The 24,778-nt window shown below is 33.4% G+C and overlaps 1 protein-coding gene across 1 annotated transcript in view; it reads right to left on the minus strand.

Annotated features, from left to right (window-relative positions):
- The window catches only part of ERCC4 (ERCC excision repair 4, endonuclease catalytic subunit), a 36,637-nt gene that overhangs the window by 6,109 nt on the left and 5,750 nt on the right, over positions 1–24,778 (minus strand). The window contains exons 5-10 of the mRNA XM_074196440.1: positions 18,284–18,464; positions 17,061–17,189; positions 14,250–14,360; positions 11,611–12,187; positions 9,390–9,482; positions 170–282 (exon numbers count right to left, since the gene is read on the minus strand). Coding sequence (XP_074052541.1) covers positions 170–282; positions 9,390–9,482; positions 11,611–12,187; positions 14,250–14,360; positions 17,061–17,189; positions 18,284–18,464 — 1,204 coding nt within the window. The remainder of the gene's footprint in view (positions 1–169; positions 283–9,389; positions 9,483–11,610; positions 12,188–14,249; positions 14,361–17,060; positions 17,190–18,283; positions 18,465–24,778) is intronic.

Raw genomic sequence — 24,778 nt, forward strand, 5'->3', positions numbered from 1 at the left:
AAAAGTGACTGCAAGGAAAAAATCTCAGAACTTTGGAGTTGGAAAGAACTTTAGAGATCATGTACATATAATTTTCAACTTACAAACAAAGGGTTTAGTAAGTGACAAAGCATACAAATAAACTTGCCTGAAGGCATTATACACTGGTCTGGGGATGGTAAGAACTCACCTGCTTTGCGAGTGTCAGGGGAAACATGTGCAGATGTAGATTCCCTTACCAAATCTAAGTTTGTTTCATCTCTGCCTTCTCTTTCTTCAGGTATAACCATGCTTGCTTTTTCTCTGAAAGATTATAAAATTACATCAGGAAAATGTAATTGAACAATATAATATTTAAATTTATTTTTCACATATTTTTCAAATATAAGAACAATCCAAATAATTTGATGTTTGCTGAAATGATTTATCAAAACCAAAAAATAGGGGGCGGCTAGGTGGCGTAGTGGATAGAGCACCGGCCTTGGAGTCAGGAGTACTTGGGTTCAAATCCAGTCTCAGACACTTAATAATTACCTAGCTGTGTGGCCTTGGGCAAGCCACTTAACCCCATTGCCTTGCAAAAAAAAACCTAACCCCCCCCCCAAAAAATAAACAACAAATGACAGCTAAAAGAAAACTGTGAACTACTTCCTGGTCCTTTAATAGAAGGCAGGGTCTATTTTTCACACCACCTGCTCTTTAAGGATTTGAAAATTCAAAATTTCATTAATTTGGATAGTATGTGAAAACACACACACACATACACACACACACACCCACACCCCTGCAAGGGGAATGTTTATTATTGCACAGACTATATTCACAAACCCCCAAGCACTTCATCCTTCTGACCTGTCACATCTCACAGGGTGATAGTCATCTCCAATATCCTTAACATAAAAAGAAAGAACACCTATCTAAGCAAACTAATGAGCTGATCACAAGCCATCAGTCTTGGATGAATTATTTTTAAGTATTTAGAAACATTTACATGTAAATAGTTACCATGCTACAAGAAGTGGATAAAAAAATCAATGTGTTTTTTTTTAAGGCTTTTGCAAGGCAAATGGGGTTAAAGTGGCTTGCCCAAGGGCACACAGCTAACTAATTATTAAGTGTCTGAGGTCGCATTTGAATTCAGGTACTCCTGACTCCAGGGCAGGTGCTCTATCCACTGCACCACCTAGCTGCCCCAATGTATTTTTTTTATTGTATTTTTTATTTAATATTTATTTATTCTCATTTTGTACAAATTTTTTTTATATATTAATAAAATATTCTTGTTTAAGAGTAAACAAAATACCCCCTCCCCCCAAAAATATAGGCTCGCTTGAGCAATAAAGTAAAGGGGAAAGAAAAAAATTAAAGTTAAAAAAAAGTAGTAATTGTAGGTATGGCGAGGTGGCGCAATGGATGGAGCACTACTCTTGGAGCCATGAGCACCTGAGCCCACATCCGGCGCCCCGGCCCCGTACACCCAACAATCACCCAGCCATGTGACATGCAAGCCACCCCAACCCCACTGCCCTGCAAAAACCAAAAAAAGAAAAAAGATCCAAAATAAAATAAAATAGTAATAATAGTAGGGGCGGCTGGGTGGCGGACAGAACATTGGCCCTTGAGCCAGGAGCACCTGGGTCCAAATCCGATCTCAGACACCCAACAATCACCCAGATATGTGGCCCCAGGCAGGCCACCCAGCCCCATTTGCCCTGTACCCCCCAATAATAATAATAATATAATAATAATAATAAATGTGCTTCAGTCTTTGTTCTAACACCAACAACTGTCGCAGGTGGATCACATTCTTTATGACAAGTCCATCACAAAAGTTACTTCCATATTTTTACACCATTGCCATTGCTGATCGCAATTCCCTCCTTTTGTATTTCTCCACTACCATGTACTATATTTTCTCTCTCCTTTCACTCTGACTCTGCTGTAGGGTAGCTGGGTGGCGCAGCAGGCAGATCCCTGGCCCTGGGGCCAAGGGGCCAAGAGGCCCCAAGCCCCCATACCACCCCTTAGGCCCAGCATCCACATGGCCCTATGGTCCCGGACAGGCCTTCCAATCCCAGCCCCTTGCAAGAAGTAAAAAAGATATATTTTTTAATTGAACAAATATTAGATTTAAAATAATTTCTTTTTTTAAAGTTTTTTTTTTTTTTGTAAGGCAATGGGGTTAACTGGCTTGCCCAAGGCCACACAGCTAGGTAATTATTAAGTGTCTGAGGTCGGATTTGAACTTAGGTACTCCTGACTCCCGGGTCGGTGCTCTATCCACTGAGCCACCTAGCTGCCCCCAAATAATTTCTTTTTAAAAACGATACTTTGCAAAATGAGAAACAAAATAAAACTTCAATGAACTAGATCTCTTAATTAAACTTTTAGAGGAAAAGATTTAGAGCAATGAGAACAATTATAAACAGGATTATAACACTTAAATAACTTCAGGGTTATATAAATTTCAGTATTCATTTAACTGTTCAAGTCAATATATACTTTATTTTCTCAATTCAAAAGTTCACCAAGTCTTTACTGAGTCCCCATAAATGCATGACATTATGCTAGGCGATGACATTTATTTATTTATTTATTTTTTGCAAGGCAATGGAGTTAAGTGGCTTGCCCAAGGCCACATGGCTAGGTAATTATTAAGTGTCTGAGGCTGGATTTCAACTCAGGTATTCCTGACTCCAGGGCCAGTGCTCTATCCACTATGCCACCTAGCCACCCCTAGGTGATGGTATTTAAAAAAATGTTAAAAGGTACTACTAAAATGGAATTTATATTATATTGAGGAGTCTAAAATACTAAAAAAATAAATCACTACAACATTATCTGAAGCAAGAACATGAAGAACTAAGGGAAATAGGAAAGGCTTCCAATGGGAGGTGCCATCTGAGTGAGTTAAACCTTGTAGAAAACTTAAGAATTCTAAAAACTGGAGGTTAGGATAGAGTGAAACTCAAGCTTGGTGGAGAGCCTGTGAAAAGACCTATGGGTAGGAGATGAAATACAAAATTAAGGGAAGTAAAATATGGAGTGTATGAAGGGGAGTAGTGTGAACTTAGTTCAGAAAAGTAGTCTGTGCCAAACTGTGAAGGACTTTAAATGTCAAAATGAGTAATTTATATTTTATCTTAGAAGCAATTAAATAGAAAAGTGACCTGTGATTTAAAAAAGTTATTTTAGAAGATGTAGAGAAAAAAAGTCAAACTCACAGCCTTCAGAATTTTCAGGTGTGGCAAGGACCAGATCAAAATGTCATTGGGAAATGTTAGACAAAATCAATAAAAATAAAATGCAACATAGAGAATGTTAACTTACATTTTCTAAGAATGAGGCCCATTGGGATTTATTTCTGAGTTTGACATCAATGAAAGACAACGGATTAAAAATTGGGAGGTTCAATTATTGCAATAGCCCAGGGAAGACTGATAAAGGACCTAGACAGGGGTAGGGGCCATGGGGGGCTAATGTAGGATATATTATGGAGGTAAAAATTCAATAATATTTGGCAACTGACTAGATAAAGGTGGTGAGGTAGAAGGAAGATTTGAAGATGAATGAAGTTTTGAACCTGGGTGGTATGAAGGATGATGAGGCCCTCAAGAAAATTTTATAAACTTATGTATAAATCAAACTGAGGTTCTGTGAGACAAAATACAATTGCCCTAAAATTCTCAATATTCAAAGAAAGATTAAATTATGTTACTTTGAATATTGAGAATTTTATGGCAATTATTGATTGCCATACATTATTTTATAAAGGCAAACTTAAAAAACTGAATGCTTACAATATGTATAGCACTGTGCTATGAGGTTTACAAAATGAGCATTAGAATAGTGGCTGGTCTCAAGGAGTTTACAATCTAGTTGAAAAGACAAAAGTTGATTTAAGACAATTAGGGAGAAATTGATGATTAATATCACAGATTACTAAGTACAATTAAAGAGAAGTCAGTATGGGTTGCAGTTTCTGAGAGGTCTTCCTATTTAGGTGAGAAAAGATTTAAAATAAATTTCAAACAAAAAGGAGTTTCTCACTAACCAGAAAACTTGTCATTTAGTTCCTTGAGGAAATGACCTTTGGACATTTTAGTTTAAATTTGTTGAAGGCTAAAATTTGAATATAAATTATGGCTTAGTCATATAGCTTTTGGGACAATATATACAAATACAAAGCTATCATTAGGATGATAAAAAGAGAAGCTGGTAATAAAACAATTATCAGGAACTTTTGTCAGCCCAATTTCTTCCCAATCCTTATTAGGGCCATGCCTTAAATGTTGAAGAATAAAAGTTAACTATGACACTAGCATTGAGTAATCATTATGCTGGAAGAAAATAATAATTCATAGCCAAAGGGTAAACCATTTAAGATAGAGAAGTTTGTTTATAAAATATGAAAGAAAAGTATTCTAAATTCTCCATAGTTTAAGTCATTTGTGTGTTTATCAAAAACTACATAGTACTTGGAATAAGAAAACCCATGTTAGTTTTGGCTCTATTACTTACTAGCTGTGAGTTTCTTAGCAAGTCATTTAATGTCTTAACCTTCAATTTGCTCATTTGAAAATAAAGAGAACATTACTTCCACAGAATTGTGGTGATGATTGGTTGAGATTATGTATATGGAGGCACTTTGGAAGCTGTGAAGTATTCACAAATGAAGATTGCTATTATTAATGCATTGAATGATAATATAACATTTAGGATAAATACACATTCTTTGCTTTGGTCCCTCACAATCTGGTTCTAGTTCATCTTTCTGGGTTGGCTACATATTACTTTTTCTGTCACGTACCCTTAAGTTCCAAACAAATTTGCAAACTTGCTTGTCTCCTTACATGACCCTTCATCTACAGTCTCTATACTTTTTACAATTTATCTTTTAGGCTAGGAAAACTTACCCTTTTTTCCCTCTGCTTCTTAGAACCCCTTCATAACACTTAGTGCCACCTTCTAAGAGAGATCTTTTCTGATGTTCCAGTTATTGGTGCCTAACTCCATACCTCTGAAATGACCTTGCAATATTTTGTAAATAGTACTTTTTTCCAGGAGAATGTAAGTTCCTTATCAGCAGAATCTTGTTTTTTTTTGCCTTTATATCCTTAGGCTTAGTACAGTGACTGGCACATATTAAGTTTTTGATAAATGTTTGATTGATTGACTGGAATGAATAGAAGCTTCTGGAGTAGAAAGAGAAGTGAGCTAGAATCAAGAATACTTAAAGTTCTGGTCTGAGTGATGCCATTTACCAATTGAAACTAATTAATTAGTATTAACCACTTAACTTCCCCAAATTTGAATTTTTTCCATCTATAAAATGAGGTTAATACCATTGCTTAGATCACTTAATTGTTCTATGGCTCAGAATTCTGTAAATGCTAAAGTATGTACTATTTGGATTTTAGGTAGTGTTTCAGTTCTAGGTTGAGGGATCAATGAGCTTATTATTTTTTAATATTTCAATGTCTTTTGTCTTTATGATTTCTGAAGTAGAAATACTCTCCATTTCAGATTGAACCCTCTTTTGTAATAAGAAAAAGCAATTAAGCAAAAACAACTACCACAGAAATTCTGTGCAACAATGTATATGCAAATAGATACAATATTCTATACTAGGAGCTCCCTGCCTCTGCTGTGAGGAGCAATGCGTTTCATTATGTGTAGTCTCAAACACAGACTGATATTGTTTTAAAAAGTTTTCTTTTATGCTAATTAACATCAAACTTAGAATTGAAAAATTCTGGGAGTTTGTCTTCTGCCATAAAAGGGAAAGTAAAAGTTGAATTTGCTGTGTAATTAAATGTTTAAGCTTCCAATGCCAACCTGGAAGAAATGGGTTATATTGTAATTTTTGCATCAAACATTAAAAATATATATATTCTTGCTTAAATTAGTTAAAAAGAAATGTATAGGGCGGCTAGGTGGCATAGTAGATAAAGCACCGGCCCTGGAGTCAGGAGTACCTGACAATAATTACCAAGCTGTGTGGCCTTGGGCAAGCCACTTAACCCCATTTGCCTTGCAAAAAACAAAAAAAGAAATGTATATTGTAAAAATATTGAATATTCTTTTGGGGATGATTGCTGCCTTCTTAAAACAATACAGAAACCAGATAAGCCTATAATTTTTTTTGATACCTCAAATATCCATGATTCATATTTAGTTACATGAAAATTTGCCCCCAAATGATTTTATAATTGTTTCAACTTATTTTACAAAGCAAGTTAAACAAAAATAATAGCTATAAAACTAATCCATAAAAAATAAAAACTTTCAAAAAATGAAAATCGTTATCTTCAATCTGTAAGTACAGTAATATTTATATAAAATGACAATTCTTTGGAAAAAACTATTTTTGAATTGAATCTTCTGATTTAATCATTTAACTTGATTTAACTCAGATGAACAATTACACATTATTTATTTATTTTTTAAATAAGTGCCCTCTACTTTCAAAATTTTGTTAGGTTAATGAAGGTAAGTATATAAACTCATAGAATTTCACTAATACTTTTAAGTACTCCATCATGCAGATTTGCTTCTCATTCTCTATTAGTGAGGTTTTATAATATATTTATATTTAAAAATATATTTAAAATCTTCAATGACACCTAGACAATTTCAAGAAGTGGTAATGACAGAATGACTTAGGATTCTGAAAAATCATAGTTTTGAATCACTTTGTATCATAGAACATTGATAGTATCAGTCTCTTTTTCTTAAGGGGTAAAATATGAATACTACTACTTGTCTAACAATGCAAGTTGAGATTATTGCTTACTATTTTTTCTCTCATAGGTAGAATTCTACTGCTAGTTCTACTGCCAAAGAAATTTTTCCTTTCTTTATGTGCCTGGTCTTTTTATGCTATTCCAATGACTACAAACAGTTCTTCCACTCCTAGATCCATTGTTTTATATTATTATATATTAAAATAATTTAAACTAATATTTGCATTCCTTAGAATCTGGCATATGGAGGTTGTGATAGAAGTCATACTCTAAGTCTGTCTCTAGTATAAATGCTCTTTATTCCCACAGTGCAATTTCTTAAACAAATCTTGCCTTCTAAAGAACACTTCTCAAAGTTCTAAAGTTAACTGGGGGAAAATATGAGGAAACCTCAACGATACATATGATTGGATACTTGGAAGAATTCATTAAAACAGAAAATTAGCTGTATGAGAGATTTAGCTTTATCCTTTTAGGTAACATATAAAACTATTTAATTTTATAGTAAAGTATTATGTAAACAAATATCTAGGAGACTACGTTCCCGCATCTGCCATTACTATATTCAAATATTTGTTACTATCATTGATCTCTGTGGGACACAAAGTTACTTGTGAAAGTAAGCAAATGAGGAGAAATAGGTGCTATATAGTTATAAAGTTATAGTAATTCAATGCTACTGAATTACTTCAATTTAATCAATAATTTGATGCATTTTTTACTACTTGATGAACTAACTGGCTTGCTGGAAGTCTGGGAAGGGCTTGGCTAATTTTTATAAGCATAAATATGCATTTTGAGCATGTTTTTAGAATATAAATGTTAGTTTAGTCTTTTTTTTTTGGAGGAAAGAATTTTGATTCAACAAACATTTATCAAGCACTTCCAAAGCATAAGGTATTGTACGAGGTGCCATATATGCAAAGAAAAATCAAAATAGCTTCTGTCCTCAAAGAACTTATATTTTACAGTGGTAAGAAAAACATATACAAAAAGTAAATAGATTCGAAATAAGATGAAGAGGAAGAGCAATACTAATGGGAGGGGGAAGGGAAAAGGCGATAAAACCTTGAAGGAAGATAAGGGATAATGTAAGGAAGGTAGGGGTGAATTGAATAAATCAAAGTATGATAAAGTGCTGTGTTCTGATACTTTAACAACAGCATCTTGACTGAATCAAAGTGATTGAAAGCATTTTAATTAAGTATGAAAAGGGCTTGGTAGATTTAGATGTCTTTGAAGAGCAACTAGATGAACTGAAAGTAATGGCACAGAAGAGTAAAGAAACTAATTTGGTGAAATTTGAATTCACCCCAGGAGTCATTTATAAAATATCAAGCCATTTCAGGCTTGATAAAGAGTGAGAATCTGGTGGCAAACAGGAGAACAAGGAATTAGGTGAGCAAAGGAGAGGAGGTTGAAGAGAGTGCCTTGGCTTCAGCTCCCTTTTCTGCTTCCCCTCTGTCTTGGCCAGATGGAGCCTTTTTGAACTTTGAGGTCCAAAGGACTTCACATATTCCCACTGGCATCTCAGCAGCATCCCTGGCTTGAAAGCCTTCAGGACAGACAGAAGAATATACATTCCTAAGGCAAGCATATTGAAGAGTACCATCAAAAGGACTTCCGAAAACTGTGACTGAAACTTTGCCTCATATAGTTTTAAAGCTTGAGTCTACTTTCCCCTGGACCCAGTATGGAAAAGAAAAGACCTTTTTCAAGGGATGTTTTATATCAATTACTTTTACTATACAACCTTAATAATACTTTTTCTTAAAAGCTATTTAAATCTGGATGACTAGTAGATTTCAACTCTGATCATGACAGAAAGCACACTGGTTGGGACTCATGATCTACAGTACCAAAGAATTTTTTTGCAAGATAATGGGGTTAAGTGACTTGCCCAAGGTCACACAGGCAGAATTTGAACTCAGTTCCTCCTGACTCCACGGCCAGTGAACCCTAGCTGCTCCCAGACAAACAATTCCTCAAGCCCTCAAGGTTACAGCTACATTTCTGAAGGAAGGTGTGATCATGCTCTGAATACTTGATTTTTCAGTACAAGTGACAGTCTGAACAATTGCCTTAGAGCTGGTTATGTAAGGATTGTGAGAGGGAGCTGAAGCTAGAGAGCTTTGTAGTACTGGAGGGATAGATATTGTAAATGTATGGCTATAAATAACTGGTTTGGAAAGAGCTTGGTATTGGAGGAAGGATGAATGTAGTGGATACTGATGAGGCAAGGGTGGAGGATAGGGAGAGTTAGAAAAAGAACTACTTTTTACTTCTGCCTAGGTTAGCCTAGGACCATCTTTTTGGTAGCAGTGCACCACCGAAAATCAATCTACTTCAATTCAGCCCAATATTCTCAGGCTTGCTTTTTCAATTTTGGCTTTACTTTCTGAATTCTGGGAGAGAGAAAAAAAGTATATCAGTTACCACTAAGAAAAAAAACCAGGCCCGATTTATACTCTCAATAGAGAATTTCCCCACTAATTTTCTCTCTTTTTTCATTATCCTGGAAACTAAAAAAAAAAAAAAAATCAACAGCAATTTCTTTATATTTCTTAATATAAGCATTTTGGTTTTCTTTCCCAAATCTCCCCTGGATCACTTAAGAAACATCTTCTACAGTTTGATAATTACACACTATGCTCTAAATATTACCTAATGAGTTTCTCAAAAGCTTCTTTTTCTTTTCGTAAAGCAGTAAGATAGCGCTGCTCTTCAGTTGAACCTCCATAGATAAGAAAATAAACCCTGCAAATCAAGACAGAAGATTTTTTAGGCCACAAAAACAGTCCTCAATCCCTATAGGAAATAGTGTAACTCTTGAATTCAGCAACTCAAAGGACTAAATTGATAAATATTTGACTAAGCATAGAATGTTCTATTAATCACACTTTTACTAAAATTACATGGTTAAATGCTACCTATTAAAAGGTTTTATTACCTAACATTTTTTCCCTTGTCAAAAGAAAGAATCAAGTTTGGTAAATAGTGAAATAAAACTGGAGAAGATGAGTGATTATTTTCTCAGAAATATAAAGGAGTCCAAAACTACTCCCTACCAACCCACAGAGATTATATTCTCTTTTCGTTTTTGCTTTGCATTCCTGCCAAAAAACTGTTTTAAATGTTAGATTGTTTGGTTATAAAAACCAATCTATAAAAGATCATATGTTAGTGGAAAATAAACAATAAGTGAAATCTATACAATCTTTATCTCTCCAAGTGATGTCTCAGGTCTTTTGCATTTGTAAATGTCTTAACAGAATAGAGACATCACACATTTTATATAAACACTCTGGCATATAACACACATGGACTTTATCAACTTCTCAAAATTAACTATGTATATATCTTCTTTTTGGGGTGGTGGTGGTGGAAAAACATCTGCCATTTTTGCTGCCTCTTTTTTTCCCCTTTCTTTTGAAATATTTCAATGATGCTCTTCTTTACATCAGAGTCACTTCCCAATGACTTACCCCTTCCCCACCCTAAATCCTCCCTTGTAAATAAATGGTTACATACAATCTGCTATTTTTTCCTATTTTATTTTTAGCTGAGACTGCTGAGAGGTAGAATTAACTGTATTTCCCATTCCCCCTTTTCTCTACCCTCTTAATATTTTCCTCTCTTAGTCCTGTCTTAAAAAAAATCTCTCCAACTTTTCTATTCTTTTTAAATTCTATCTTCAGAATATTACTAACTTCTCTATTCCCAGGCAAGAGAAATTTTCTTCATAGTATATATGCTATCACTAAGGACAATGAGAACAAAGAATGAAACATTTAATCATTCTCCGATTACTTTTGTTCAACTAATTCTCTATCTAAACTTTTAACCCTGTATTACTTTCTTTTTGCTTTTTTGTAAGATAATGCGGTTAAATAACTTGCCCAAGGTCACACAGTAAGTAAGTAAGTATTATAGGTATTAAGTGTCTGAGGCCAGATTTGAACATAGGTCTTCCTGATTCCAGGGCTGGTGCTCTATCCACTGTGCCACCTAGCCATCCCTCTTGTATTACTTTTGATTCATTTCTACTGGTATGATATGCCAGCATTGTAGAATCTGAGAAATTGAAAAATATCTCAATGCCTATCTAGAATAAGTCCTTACCAAATATATGTCCTTTCTACAATGCCTCCCACAAGTGACCATCTGGCCTCTGTTTGGACACTCCTCTAGTTATGATAAAATCACATCATTAAGCAACTTATTCTATTTTTGACAGCTCGATTTATTAGAAAGTTCTCTATAGTAAGGCAAAATTTGTCTCTTAATAGCTTCCACTTACTGGTATAATCTTCTCACATGTTGGTACATATGATGCCTTCCCTCTTCCTTAGTTCAAAGTTTTTTAGAAAATGGAGGCATTTATTGAGGCTGAATGTAAATAGTATAATTTTTGTAGTAGTTACTGGAATTAACTCATATCAGTCTAAATCTTAAGCAATCTGCTAGGATGAGGTTTAGAAAGGGCACTGAATTTGGAATCAGAAAACCTGGCTTTTTAGTTTCAGATTCAGTTTTTAGTTATGACTTTGGGCAAGCCACTTTGCATCAATGAGCCTCTGTTTCCTCATTTTTAAGATGAGACCTGGACTAGAGGATCTCACTAAGGTCTCTTCTAATTCTTCCTATTTGTGGGTACTCAGTTCAATGTAGCATTTTTATATCCCTTCTTAGAAAAACTTTCTAAATTCATGATTATACAGTTTAGCAAACAAATTTTCAAATGTCTTTTAAGTACGGTAATACCTAAAACTCAGAAAAATAAAGAAGGAAAAAAAAGAACTAGCAATGACTAGTTAATGCAAAAAAAAGAGAATACTAATTTAAAAACTTCATAATTGTACTCACAATAATATAATACACTTGCCTCATAGGCTTCCCAGGCCTACTTGCCCTATAAATTTCAAGTTGACGAACAAATGTTAGTTCTGCATCATATAAGACCACATATCTTGGCTCTACTTCATGTAGTACTCTGGTCAGAGCATAGGGGTCACCACAACCCAGAAGTGGATGGATGATAGTGAGGGGTTCTTTCAGGATGCCATATGCAGCATCTGATGATAAATTCATAAATCCTTCAGGTTCAGTTTCCTTGAGGCAGCTTTCTTGGTTACTGCTTGATTCTTTATAATCAATTTCTTCAGCTTCATCCTCAATCTTTGTTACCATTTGAATTAAAGTTAATTCTTGCTTCTTCTTTGAAGGTCTTTGTTTTATGGAAGTTCTGACCTTGGCTTTTGAAACTTTGGATTCTTTGCTAGTGTTTGCATTTTCCTTAGAACTGTCTTCTTTTCTGGACTTCACCTTTACTTCTCCAGCTTTGCTATCCTTCCCAAAGGTTTTTGTATATAGTTTCAGTAAGAAAGCCTTTGCTCCAACAGTGAGATAGTCTCTAAGCTGTGCACATGTACGATCATCACTCGCACATATAAGTACTTGCCCTGAAGTCAAGGAAAGTTAAAAAAATTTTTTTCATATCTTACTTTCAAAAATAATAAATCCTACATCAGGCTTCTTGTGTAGTTATATAATTTATAAATTATTTAATTGTTCTAAAAAGTTTATCAGATCCTTTCAACTTAAATCTTTTGGCTAAAAGTCTAAGTTGGATATTTTTAGTGTTTTATGAAATAATACTAATATTACAAATGAGGCATAAAATAAAATTTAATTCAAATTAAACATTAATTTCAGAAATTAATTAAAATGTAAAAATAGATTTAAAATAAAATTTTTCTTTATTGGTTAATTTTTCTTAAAAGAAAAACTTTTGCTTCCTATAACACCATGTAAGAGTGTTTTAATCACTTGTCTGTTTTAGTGAATAACAAAAAGAAAAATATGCATTAAACCACATTTAAAAGCTTAATTGTCTCACATTATTTTTATTTGTTATAAAACAATATTGGATGAAATAATAGTTATAATTTGTTCTTTTATGTTAATTACCTTTAAATATAAAGTTACTTTTAAACTTTTATTTTTACATTATAATGACAAACATATTTATTTTCTGGAGAAATAATGAATGAATGAAAATGTATATATAAAGTGCTTATTATATACCAAGCACTGTGCTCTGAGGATACAAAGAAAAACTCAAAAAACAGTCACTCCTCTCAAGGAGTTTGCATTCTAACTGTGTAAGACAATGTATAAAAGAAAGTCTGCCTTCAGAAAAGCTTGGTGGAAGCACAGATAGCAAGATCCAGGAGTTTGGCTGTTACAGTGGCTAGGCAGATGGAAAAGCCCACTGGGACAAAAAAATCATTAAATGACATTGCTACAATCACAGATTTAGTGGTAAATTAAGGAAGAAGTGGGTATTTGATTCCCAGTCTGGTGCTTTATTCATCAGAATAAACTGATAATCCACAGGAATTGCTTCAGAGTCCAAACACATTTAAAAAAACAAATATTAGGACAGAAATTACTCACAAATGCAATTTGTGGCTAATTAAGCTAAGGCAAACCTGACAAAATTAATCTTTAACTATGTCTTTTCTGTGTAATAAATAAAGATATGAATTTGGGAAATAGGATCTGGGAAAGAAACCAAAAGGCCTTCTAGGGAAGATGTCTTTCTTTAGTACACTGAGTTTTAAATCATAGCACAATTAATATTTGAAACAATATTATCTCATTGTTCAGAGACTTTAGGAATTTAAAACTGTGTATTTTGAACTACAGGAATTACAAAGTTAAAGAGGTACAAAGAAGGAAAAAAGTGATGGTTTCATTTTTTTTTTAAAGAAACCATACCAAAAATATTTCAGAATTGAGAAACTGTAGACTAAATATAAAGACAATAGGATCCAGTGAGAAACTACGTTATCATGCTTATATATTACATTTACATGTAGCACATTTTTACTATATCCCTTTTGCCAACAACTCTATTTTAAATACACTAATTTGAGAAAAGAACTTTGAAATGTGAACTTAAAGACTAACCATCATTCTAAACAGACAACTGAGTCAATGAAGCAAGACTATTCCTATTAATCAAACATAAGCTTAAATCAAGAACATAAAGATAGCAGTCAAAAAATAAAGTTTGATTCTTTCTTGAATTTTCTTCTGGAAAATGGTCAGGACTTTTAAAAGGAGATTCAAAAGTTCTGATACTTCTCAAAAAAAAAAGAAAGCTGTTCATTCAGGCAAAAAGTCAGGTGAGACATAAAGATAATAATTATTTTTTGGTTTTTTTGCAAGGCAATGGGATTAAGTGACTTGCCCAAGGTAGGTAATTATTAAGTGTCTATGGCCGAATTTGAACTCAAGTCCTCCTGACTCCAGGGCCAGTGCTCTATCCATTGCACCACCTAGCTGCCCCCATGAAGATAATTAAATTACTAAAGCAATAAACAAACTGCTACTAGGCAGGCTCTTCCTGTCTTACATTTGACATTTATTAACTTATTTTTTCAGAAGAATAATCACTTATAAAGTTTCCCCAAACGGATCACTTAATTGTTTAATTTACTGTTAACTCATATTTACCTGGACCACCAAGAGCTTCACTATTATTATTTTCCATTTCAATTTCTTTCAATACTTCAGTTAGGGCTTCCCATTTAGGATTGCTTTCCAGAACCAGTTCTCTTTTCATTTCTGCAGAATAATAAATGATAAACTTCACTTTATATGGGAAATTCCATTCTTAAGATACTAATATTACAATTCAACAAATGAATTATTGAATATTATTAAATATCTACTGTGTAGAGAGCATTGTGTCAGGCACTGGAGAAAATACAAAGCATAGATCAAACAGGGTTCCCGTTCTCATGGAGCTTAAGGTCTAGTTTGGAAAAAGATAAACTCAGATAACTATAAAACATAACAATTCATGATAAGTGCATCAGAAAGCCGCAAAACAAAGTTATATGATGTTTGAGGAAGATTCATTGAAAAATCTTCATGAAAAGATGGCATTTGTGTTTCAAGACAGTTTTGTCTTCATAAAGCACCTTTTCAGGTGAGATAGTTGGAGAAGTCGATAGTGGCAGAAGGCATGTGCATGATTTGAGTTGAGTTTGGGAGAAAAAAGGAGCTTTCAGCAAAGGGCCCTAAGTTTTTTAGTAAAATTCTCACTGTTTGTGGGTTAGAAGAGAGGAACCATGGGAAATTTTGAGGACTCACAGTATATCTCCCATCACTTTGCCTTGCACTGGCATTTTACTTGGAATGTATGCCCTTTTCAGTTGTGCCTCTTAAAATTAACTCTCTTCCTTCTCCACACAGCTCAAACATTATTTTCTACAAGAAGTCTTCTGATTCTCTTAACTGCTAGTACTAAACTATCTGGTTTTTATTTGATTTATTTTCTATATAATTATATACATATTTGTCTTCCTTACTAGAATACATGCTTGAGAGTAGGGAGTGTTTCATTCTTTATATTTGTAATCCACAAATGATGAATAATACATCTATGCTTTAATCCATACTTTATAGTTTTGCTATGAATTCCTGTTCAACTAGTTAGAAGGCAACTGCAATGGTTCAGGGGTCTAGTAGTGAGGATCTGTACTACTGTAGTGTCAGTGCAAACATATGGGAGAAGATGTGATATGTTAAGGAGATAGAATTGATAGGAAATGTGATAACTTACTGTATAAAAGATGTGAAGGAAAAAAATCAAAAGGAAACATCAATGTTTTTAACAAAAGAGACTTGATAAATAATGACTAGCAGAAATAGTGATATCATAAACAGAAACAGACTGGGGGAAAGAAAGTATTTAGAATAACACAGAGAAAATAAGTAACATGTTACAACCCCACTATTTATGGGTTCAACCACAAGTACTTTTAAAATGCTAGAATCTATGCCTTAAAGGTACACTCATGATAGAATAAAATATATTTTAGATAACCATCTACAGAGATTGTATATCTCAAAGTGCTAATGATTTAATTAAGTGCATTATATATAACTTGCATTTAATAACCAGGAATTGGAGATTATTATGCTATGAGGTATTACACCTACTTACAAGGTACATAATTTTATCTAACTAGAAAACATGAATTCTTCAATAACAATTTTTATCATGCTGAAGATAAAGGATAAAAGAATAGATTTGGGCCTTGAGGAATGTTGAGTTTTGTTCTTCTCACCCATATTTTTCACACTTTTGTTTCATCTTCATAGTAGGTTCTAAGCTCCATCAAAAGAAGGCCTATATTTTATATAAACTTGGTTAGCACAATGCTTTGCATAGATTATGTGCTTAATTAATGATTGCTACATGCAACTAATAAAGTGAAGTAGTTAGGTGGCACACCAGATTAGAGTGTTGGATTTGGAGTCAGAAATATCTAGGTACAAATCCTGCCTCAAGAGACTACTGGGTGTGTGACCCTTATTCAATTCCTTTTGGGCTCAGTTTCCTTACCTGATAGGATCAAGATCCCTTACTTTTAAGCTTTAAATTTGTGTATTTTTAAAGTTTTGTTGCTGATTTTACTTTTTTTACAATCATTTCCTTATGTGTCCCCCCATTAAACCCTTCCTTGCAACAAAGAAAAACAGTTGAGCAAAATAAACCAACAAAATTACCAAAACTGTCAATGTATTATAATGTAATACTTTTTTTTTCTTTTTAGAAGTACTTCAGGGACACCAAGGTTCTGTGAATTAGGCAAGGGGACTTATACTTATTTCATACACTGGAAAACTGTTGACTTATCTAAGTTGTCTGATAATAAGTTGTAGAAATAAAATATCTCTTCAGTTTCCCTATAATACTCTTGCTCTGATACTCTTAAGAAGCTAAAAAGAATTTTAAAGACCTAGACATACAAACTTCACATATGGAAGCTATGACCAAAGTTTAAAAACCATGAGGCCTTGGCTAAACCACATTATTCAGATCAAGCACAGAACTGCTATGCTCCCTAGTTCACATGTCTTGGTGAGAGAAACACTTATAAAATAGGCATCAAGGTAATTTAGTAATAAAGTGCTCTGATTTGGAAGTTAGGATTTGAGTTGAAATCCTGCCTCTGACCCTAACTAATTATGTGTCACTTAACTTTTCTTGGCTTAATCTGGAAAATGCAGATAATAATAGCATCTACCTCCCAGAGCTGTGTGGATCAAATGAAATTACACAAATATATTTAGTATTTTACAAACTTATAAGCACTATTCTCATCATCATCATTATTCCTATTAACATGGATGAAATGCATCTTAAATATTTGAGAAAAAATTTTAATATTTAAGTTGTTTTTAGCAAACAACAAATGTAAATAAAGCTCAACTTTTTTTATTAGCTGTCACTTTTAGAATCATATACAACACCTTGGTCTTCTTTTATGTCTGCTTTTTCAGTCATTTTGCACTTTTTATTCATTCTGGTATCTGGAATGTGATAAACTCTTGCACGAGCATTTACAAACATCGAAGTACTAGAGTCAAGAAACAGCCACCCTAAAAGGAGGAGAAAGATTTATATTTTAGATTTATATTTTATATCTTCAATGATTTGCCTATCATAATCATTTTTAATTTTGTGAAATAGTTAATTTTGAAAAATTACATATAAACAGTTGCCATTCCTCTCTCTTTGATGCTGAAGCTATCACTGCCATCAATCTACAACACCAGATCAGTTCTTTCTGCTCCAGGCCCCGGGCATTTTTGCTGGTTCTGCCTCTTTCTATACTCCTATGTCAGTGTAAGACTCTTCTCTCTTCTGCACCAGAGAACCACTGCAATAGGTTCATGACCTTTTGCTACCTACTGCATATGGTCTACAACCTCTGTCTCCTCTAATCCCTGTCTCAAGGTTAAGTAGAGGTGGCAACGTAGAAGTCAGAGAAAGGAGTGAGTCATTCATGGTGTCTTAGTATGAATTTATGATCTTTTCCCATTAAAAATATGCTATAAATGATGCTTAGGAACAAATGAGATAATATATAGTTTTATATATATATATATATATATGCATATATATACACACATACACACATCTAAACTATATATTATAGATATATATATATATCTTAACTATAAAACAATGGATAAATATTGCCATAGAAGCATTTTTTAGGTTCTAAAACATTATTATCATTATTGCAAAGCTACCTTATCATTTAAATAGACTGTTGGAGGTTGGTATGAGAACTGAATTACCATTTACAAATATTATTCCTATTCAAAAATCCACTATACTGAAAAAGCCAAGACTACTTATAAAAAAAGAATATGGGGAACAAAACCATTTTGAGAGTTGAATACTGCTTGTATTACACTCACATAGTCTTTTTTGGGAATAAAATGTTAGATTCTGATGTGAATATTTAGTATTGCACAGAACAGAAGTTAAGTGGGAAGAAACATTAGCCATCAACAAAACCTACATCCTTATGCTGTGAATCTAATTTGAAGTCTTAGGACAGTATGTGGGTGCAATATAACACGTCTCTTTCCTCCCCTCCATTCTTGGAATAGGCAAAGCTTAACCTTTATGTTCTATTCTCAAACCAACTTAAATACCAATATTCAAAATTTTCATTTTCCACCTGAATTCTGGCCAAAGGCTTTCTCAGTTGCCCTCAAGGATTCCAGGAGATTAAGAAATGTGACACAGTCATACTGAGAGAGATACTGTAGCAAAGTCCGTAATATCTTCAAATCTTGTACCAAAGATTTAGTCTTTGCTCCAAGCTGGTGCCATAGAGGATCTAAATAGTGACGAATTGTCTAAAAATAAAAATAAATGAAAATTTGCATTTTTGCTAAAGTATGTTCAATTTAGCTTTTTAGAAAACACTATTGCCAAGGAAGTACAAACATATTTTAACTACTACATTTCAATGAAAACATTTTTTGCTTGTTTCAAAAGTAATACATGGCATCACTGACCTTGGTTATTTCTGGTCAAAATTAGTGATTCCATAGAGTAAATTCCTAAGCATGCTCACTAATGAAGGGGAGGAGAGGCATTACCTAATCTAAAAATCATTATTTGGATTAGAATGTAGTAAAAAGGAAAGTAAGTAACGACAGATTCATTTAATGTTGCTTATACAATGACAACCCTGGTATGGACCTTCTTGGCTTGGCCATCCTACTGAAGATTTGGAACCTGGCTAAGCCATGAAAAATAGAAAAATGCAGATAGATCAATCATTTGATTATGGTATTTACTGTACTTCTAGCTAAAATTATATTTTTAATATAATATTGCCAATTTTATATTGGAAAGTGTTAATTTAAAAAAGGCAATTTGAAAAAGAAAATGTTTTCAAACTTTCAAGAGTTCCTTTCTTTCAAAATGATTTCCTTTGCCAAGACAGAATCATAGACTCAGAATTGGAAGTAACCCTGGAGGAGATATGCGGTAAGCTTTAATCTGTCAGGTCCTTGTATCTCTTTAGCTTGGTCCCAGGGTCTAGACCTTCTAAAGGGGGCATAATCTTCCTTCTCCATTTCTGACCAGCTGAACTGCTTTGGGATTTCTCTGGAACTCTCCATCATGCCTCAGTCAAGTGACTTCTCCTCCCCTGTCCTTCTTCCACTTGCACTTCAGTTTCTTTTTGTATAGCCAGTATATAGCCTAGTGCCTAGCACATACTGAGGACCAGGTTTAATTGACTTGACCAAGGTAATATAGGTAGTGACAAAGTATTGAAACACAAATCCTCTTAACTATAAATCTAGTACTTTTTCTACCCTATGTCCCTATAAAATAAAACCTAACACTCTTTTTCTTGGTGGTTTTAAAATAATAAGAGTAGAAATTCTATAGATCTCTGGGTGAAGAGGCAGCTGGGTCATCCATCAGATGCCTCTTCTTTTCACCTGACCTTATGCCTCATTGGCATCTCTGTTATTTAGTATAGGAATCCTGGACCTTGTGAACTCTGAAAGGTTGGAGGATTAAGATGATCCTCTTAATAATGGGAATTGGTCACTTCAGTAGCTGAGTCTAGAGTGAGGAGCCAATCCTGAGGACTAGTTTGCTAATACCCCTCCAGCTGTGAACTGATCAGGTGGTAGAGATGCAACCTTCAGTATCTGAAAGTGACCTTGGCTATGCCACACATAGATATGAGCTTGGTGAGAGTGCTGGTTAAATCAATAATCTAAGTGACTCCTAGGTGCCAAGCACTGTGGAATGGCTGAACAGACTGTTGCACATGAATGTAGCATAATTTTGTGCTGAAAAGAAACAAAGAATATGAAGAAAGATGGGAAGATAAGTATAAAGGGATACAGTGAAGAAAGCAAAACCAGGAGAATGTTTTCATGGAATATTTTTTTTAACTTCTGAGAGGTAAACCCCAATGAAACATGTCTTTCTCATTTTGGCTATTCTGTTGCTAGATTGGCAACTTTTGGCCAGAGGAGATTCAATTAAATGATGAAGTCAAATGTCAGGCTATAGAGGGTTTAGGTAAAGACCAGAATACAGACCAGGAGAGTAGTAACCATACCTTTCCCAGGATCACATCTCCTTGGAAGTACCAAAAACTTGAAGACCCCCAGAAGTAGCTCTGAAAACAGCAGCATGAAAAAAATCTAGCATATGTACACACACACACACACACACACACACACACACACACGTAAAGTTCAAAGTCAAGAAATAGGCCAGAAAAAATGAGCAAGCAAAAAAAAAGAATTTGAACATAAAAAGCTACTTTGGAGGCAGAGAAGACCAAGACAATAAACTCAGAAGACAACAATGTGATAACAGCTACAAACAAAGCCTCAAAGAAAAATGCTAAGTATATTCAAAAACCCAAGAATTCTTGAAAGAGTTAAAGAATCAGATAAGAGAGGGGCAGCTAGGTGGCACAGTGGATAGAACACTGTCCCTGGACTCAGAAGGACCTGAGTTCAAATCTGATTCAGACATTTAATAATTACCTAGCAGTATGACCTTGGGTAAGTCACTTAACCCCCACTGCTTTGCAACACCCCCCCCCCCCCCCAAAGAAAGAAACAGTTAAGAGCGGAAGAAGGAAAATTGGAAAAAAGAAAAGAGAGTGAGGCAAGAAAATTCTGAAAATAGAATTAACAGCTTGGTAAAAAAGGTACAAAAAAGAATACTATAGATAATAACATAAAAAAAAAAATCACACAGAATTGGCCTAATGGCTTTAAGGCAAAAAAAAATCCACTGAAGAGAACAGTCCTTTAAAAAGAAAAATTGGCAAAATGGAAAAATAGGTACAAAAATTCACTGTAAAAAAGAACTCCTTAAAAGGCAATAAAATAAGGGGCGGCTAGGTGGGGCAGTGGATAGAGCACCAGTCCTGGAGTCAGGAGTACCTGAGTTCAAATCCAGCCTCAGACACTTAATAATTACCTAGCTGTGTGGCCTTGGGCAAGCCACTTAACCCCTTTGCCTTGCAAAATCCTAAAAAAAAAAATTATTGATCTACTTAAGTCATTATCAAAAAAAAATAGCCTAGAAATCTTATTATCAGAAATTATGAAGGAAAAAATGCCCTGATATCCTAGAACCTTTGAAATAGTTGTGGGAAGAGGTGGAAGGAAGAATATTTGTAACTCAAAATTTAAAAAGGAAAGCACCCTAAAATATAAAGAACAAACATAAAATATAAGCAAAAAGTCAGTTGCTTTTTTGTATTATGCTAGTTATTTTTGTTTTCAATTTTCTTCATTTCTCCTTTAATTTCAAGATTCTTTTTTTCTATATTTATTTTTAAGGTTGTTTATTTTCTAGTCTTTTAAAGTTTCATGCTCAGTCCATTGATCCTTTTGTTTTCCATGGATTTTCAAATTAATATGAATTTTAGTTTTTGCTAGTTTGGTCTAAATGTTTTTAGTCTGTTGTTCCACTAACATTTTTATTATTATTTATTGCTTCTATGATTAGCTATTTGATCTACTCATTCAGGATGTTATTACCCACTTTCCAATTAAGTCTGTATGTTTTGTTTATATTTCCTTCCTAAAAAATTACCCATTTATTGTGCTTTGATTTGTAAAAGATATGTTTAACATAATCAATTTATGCAAAGATACTATGGCATGTTAATACATGTGTTTTCTTTAATATTTCCATTCAGAAGTTACCAATTGTTAGTCAAATCTAGCTTATTCAACTATAATATAGCTCAATCCAAGGATAATATCAATTTGATCATATATGTATTAAACTTCCTTGTTTAACTTTCTGTTGTATTTATCTAGCCTTGAAGGAGAGATGTTAAGATTCTCCTATTTTGTCTTGCTATCTGAATCTTCTTGCAGTTCTTTTAATTTTTCTTCTCATTTATTGCATATAGATTTAGGTTTTTTTTTTTAGATTTTTTTTTCAAGGCAATAGGTTTAAGTGGCTTGCCCAAGGCCACACAGCTAGGTAATTATTAAGTGTCTGAGGTTGGATTTGAACCCAGGTACTCCTGACTCCAAGGCCGGTGCTCTATTCACTGCACCACCTAGCTGCCCTGCATATACATTTAGTAGAATTATTTTAAAATTATCTATGTGGCCTTTAAACATAATGTAGTCTCTCGACTTAAATTTTTTTTATTATTTCTTAGTCTGAGATTATGACAAATTATACAGTTTTAAAAGACGTAGAGTAGATTTTGTTTTATCTCCTTGTTTTCACTGTTGTTTTAAATGTTTCTTCTATGAAATAAATTGTTGCTTTTCCCCCTTATCTCATTTAATCTTTTTTATATTTCTTAGAAATTTACTCCATTAACATTTAGGTTTATAACTGTTCAATGTATTTTCTCACACTAAGTGCTTATATTAACATATATGCAGCATGGCACAGTGGATAGAGTTGGCCTTAGAGTCAGGAAGATCTGGGTTCAAATCTTGCTTCATACATACTGGCTATTTGATTCTGGAGAAATTATCCATCCTCTTAGTGCCTCCAGGCAACTCTCTAAGATTCCCTAAAGGTGTAAATCTTTACTAGAAGAAAAAAATTTCATACCAGCAAGTTCATTATACCATGGGGAAAAAGGTCCAAAAAATAGCAAATTTTATACACACACACACACACACACACAAATACAAATTTGCCTCCTCTTTTAAGCTACCATTTAATTTCTGCCATTTGTTTTGCTTATACTAATTTGTATCCAGTCTCTCCCAATTAAAATTTCACCTTAAGAAACCCTCTCCTGTCCCCCTTAATGCTATAGATTTATCTCCTCTTTTAAGTTAGCATTTAGTCTCTGCAATTTGTTTTGCTTATACTAATTTGAATCCACTTTCTTCCTAGTTCCCAAGTAAAATTTCATCTTCTTTAAGAAATTTTCTCCTAATTTCTAATCTTACTGCTTGTGCCTTCTTAGAGGGAAGATAATCTTTTTTTTTTGAGGGAAGATAATTTATCTTCAATATATACATATACATGTACATACATACATATATATATACGTATATATATACGTATATATATATATATATATATATATATATATGTATATCTTGTTCATATATCATGTTTGTACCTAGTTCTTTATATGCTATTTCTCCTTTAGACTGTATGCTTGAGAGAAGGGACTGTTTTTTGCCTTTCTTTGCATTCATTGTACTTAATACAGTGCTTGGCACATAGTAGGTGCTCAATATATCTTTGTTACTTGCTTGCTTTCTCCTTCCCATTCTCCCTCCCTTCCAAAGCAACTTGAGGTTACTTTTATTACTATTATTCTATCTCTTACGTTTGTTCAACCCTTCACTTTCCTTACTTAAATAACTAATTTTCCTCCCCTAACTTATCTACCATTTCTATTACTATGTTTCAGTGATATTAATTTCTAACGAGCCACCCTTTTAGGAATTAAAAAAAAACTTGTTATTAGGGGATAGGAGGGATAGAATAGAGTAGATGCATTCCTTGGTAAACCCTTACTATGCTATCTTCCTGGGATTCTCTGTAAGTATTTTATAGAAAGTCACTTTAGAAAAATGATTACCTATGTCCTGTTCCTACATGCTTATTTTAAAGGTTTAGTTTAGTGTATATTAATAAAAAAGAATTCACAATATAAAACAAATTCTTTTAATGCTGCTAAAAATATTTAACATAACTTTTACAAAAAATATCACCACTGCTGTAGCTACATGGTATTATTTTAGTTTTTAAACAAATGAACACTGGACAGAAATAACATTTCAGTTATACGCCTCTTTTGAAGAACTCCAAAAGACAAGTTATGGCCATATATAGACTTGGTTAGAAAAAGCCTCCCTAAGACAGCACTTCAGCTCTTCCAAGTCTGAGGGATGATAAAAAGCAATTCAACCCACAATAGAGAGATATATCAAGTGATTTTCTCTATTTTCCACAACTTGAATTTTAAGAATATATGTATTTTTTATTAGCAAGCACCAAAAGACAAAAAAGTACATGGAAACAGATCATATGTTATGTAAACAACCTAGTTAAGTGACTTTCTATGAAATATTCTGAAGAAGAGAAATATTGAGTTGAAGCTGCATTACCAAAACTTTTACTTACAATGGTATATAGATTATTCAAATAAAGGAATTAAAAGCAATTTTCTCTACCAACATAAAGTTATACAGCTTAATATTCCAAAACTCATGTTTTATTTATAATTTATGATTAAAATTAACCATAAAAATTACCTGAAAGGCATTAACTTTTGCTATTTTCACAAAAGATTACTAGGTTAGAGAAAAATTCTGGCAACTGAATATCATTTCTCAAAGTTATTTTAAGTCATTTTAAAAGAGTGCATATCAATCACTTTTCTTCAAACTAAAACTCAGCAATTTTAATTAAGAAAAAAGAGAAAGAGATGAATCAAGTGTTTTAGTTACCCTAATGTAATATTCTCCTCTATCTGCACATATTTAAACTATGCCCCCCTCTTTTTTTAAAGCAAATAACACATTGTCAAAGAACAAAACACTATTTTGTCTCCTTTTAATTAGATTTAAATTGAGGACAAACAAATCTTCAGTATTTCTTTCAAAATCTAAACTGCTCTACTAGCATCCCTATATATGGATTTCAATATACAGTTACTTTCTTTTGTTTACAAATA

This window comes from Macrotis lagotis, chromosome 8 (assembly GCF_037893015.1).
Source record: "Macrotis lagotis isolate mMagLag1 chromosome 8, bilby.v1.9.chrom.fasta, whole genome shotgun sequence".
Classification (NCBI taxonomy): Eukaryota; Metazoa; Chordata; class Mammalia; order Peramelemorphia; family Peramelidae; genus Macrotis; species Macrotis lagotis.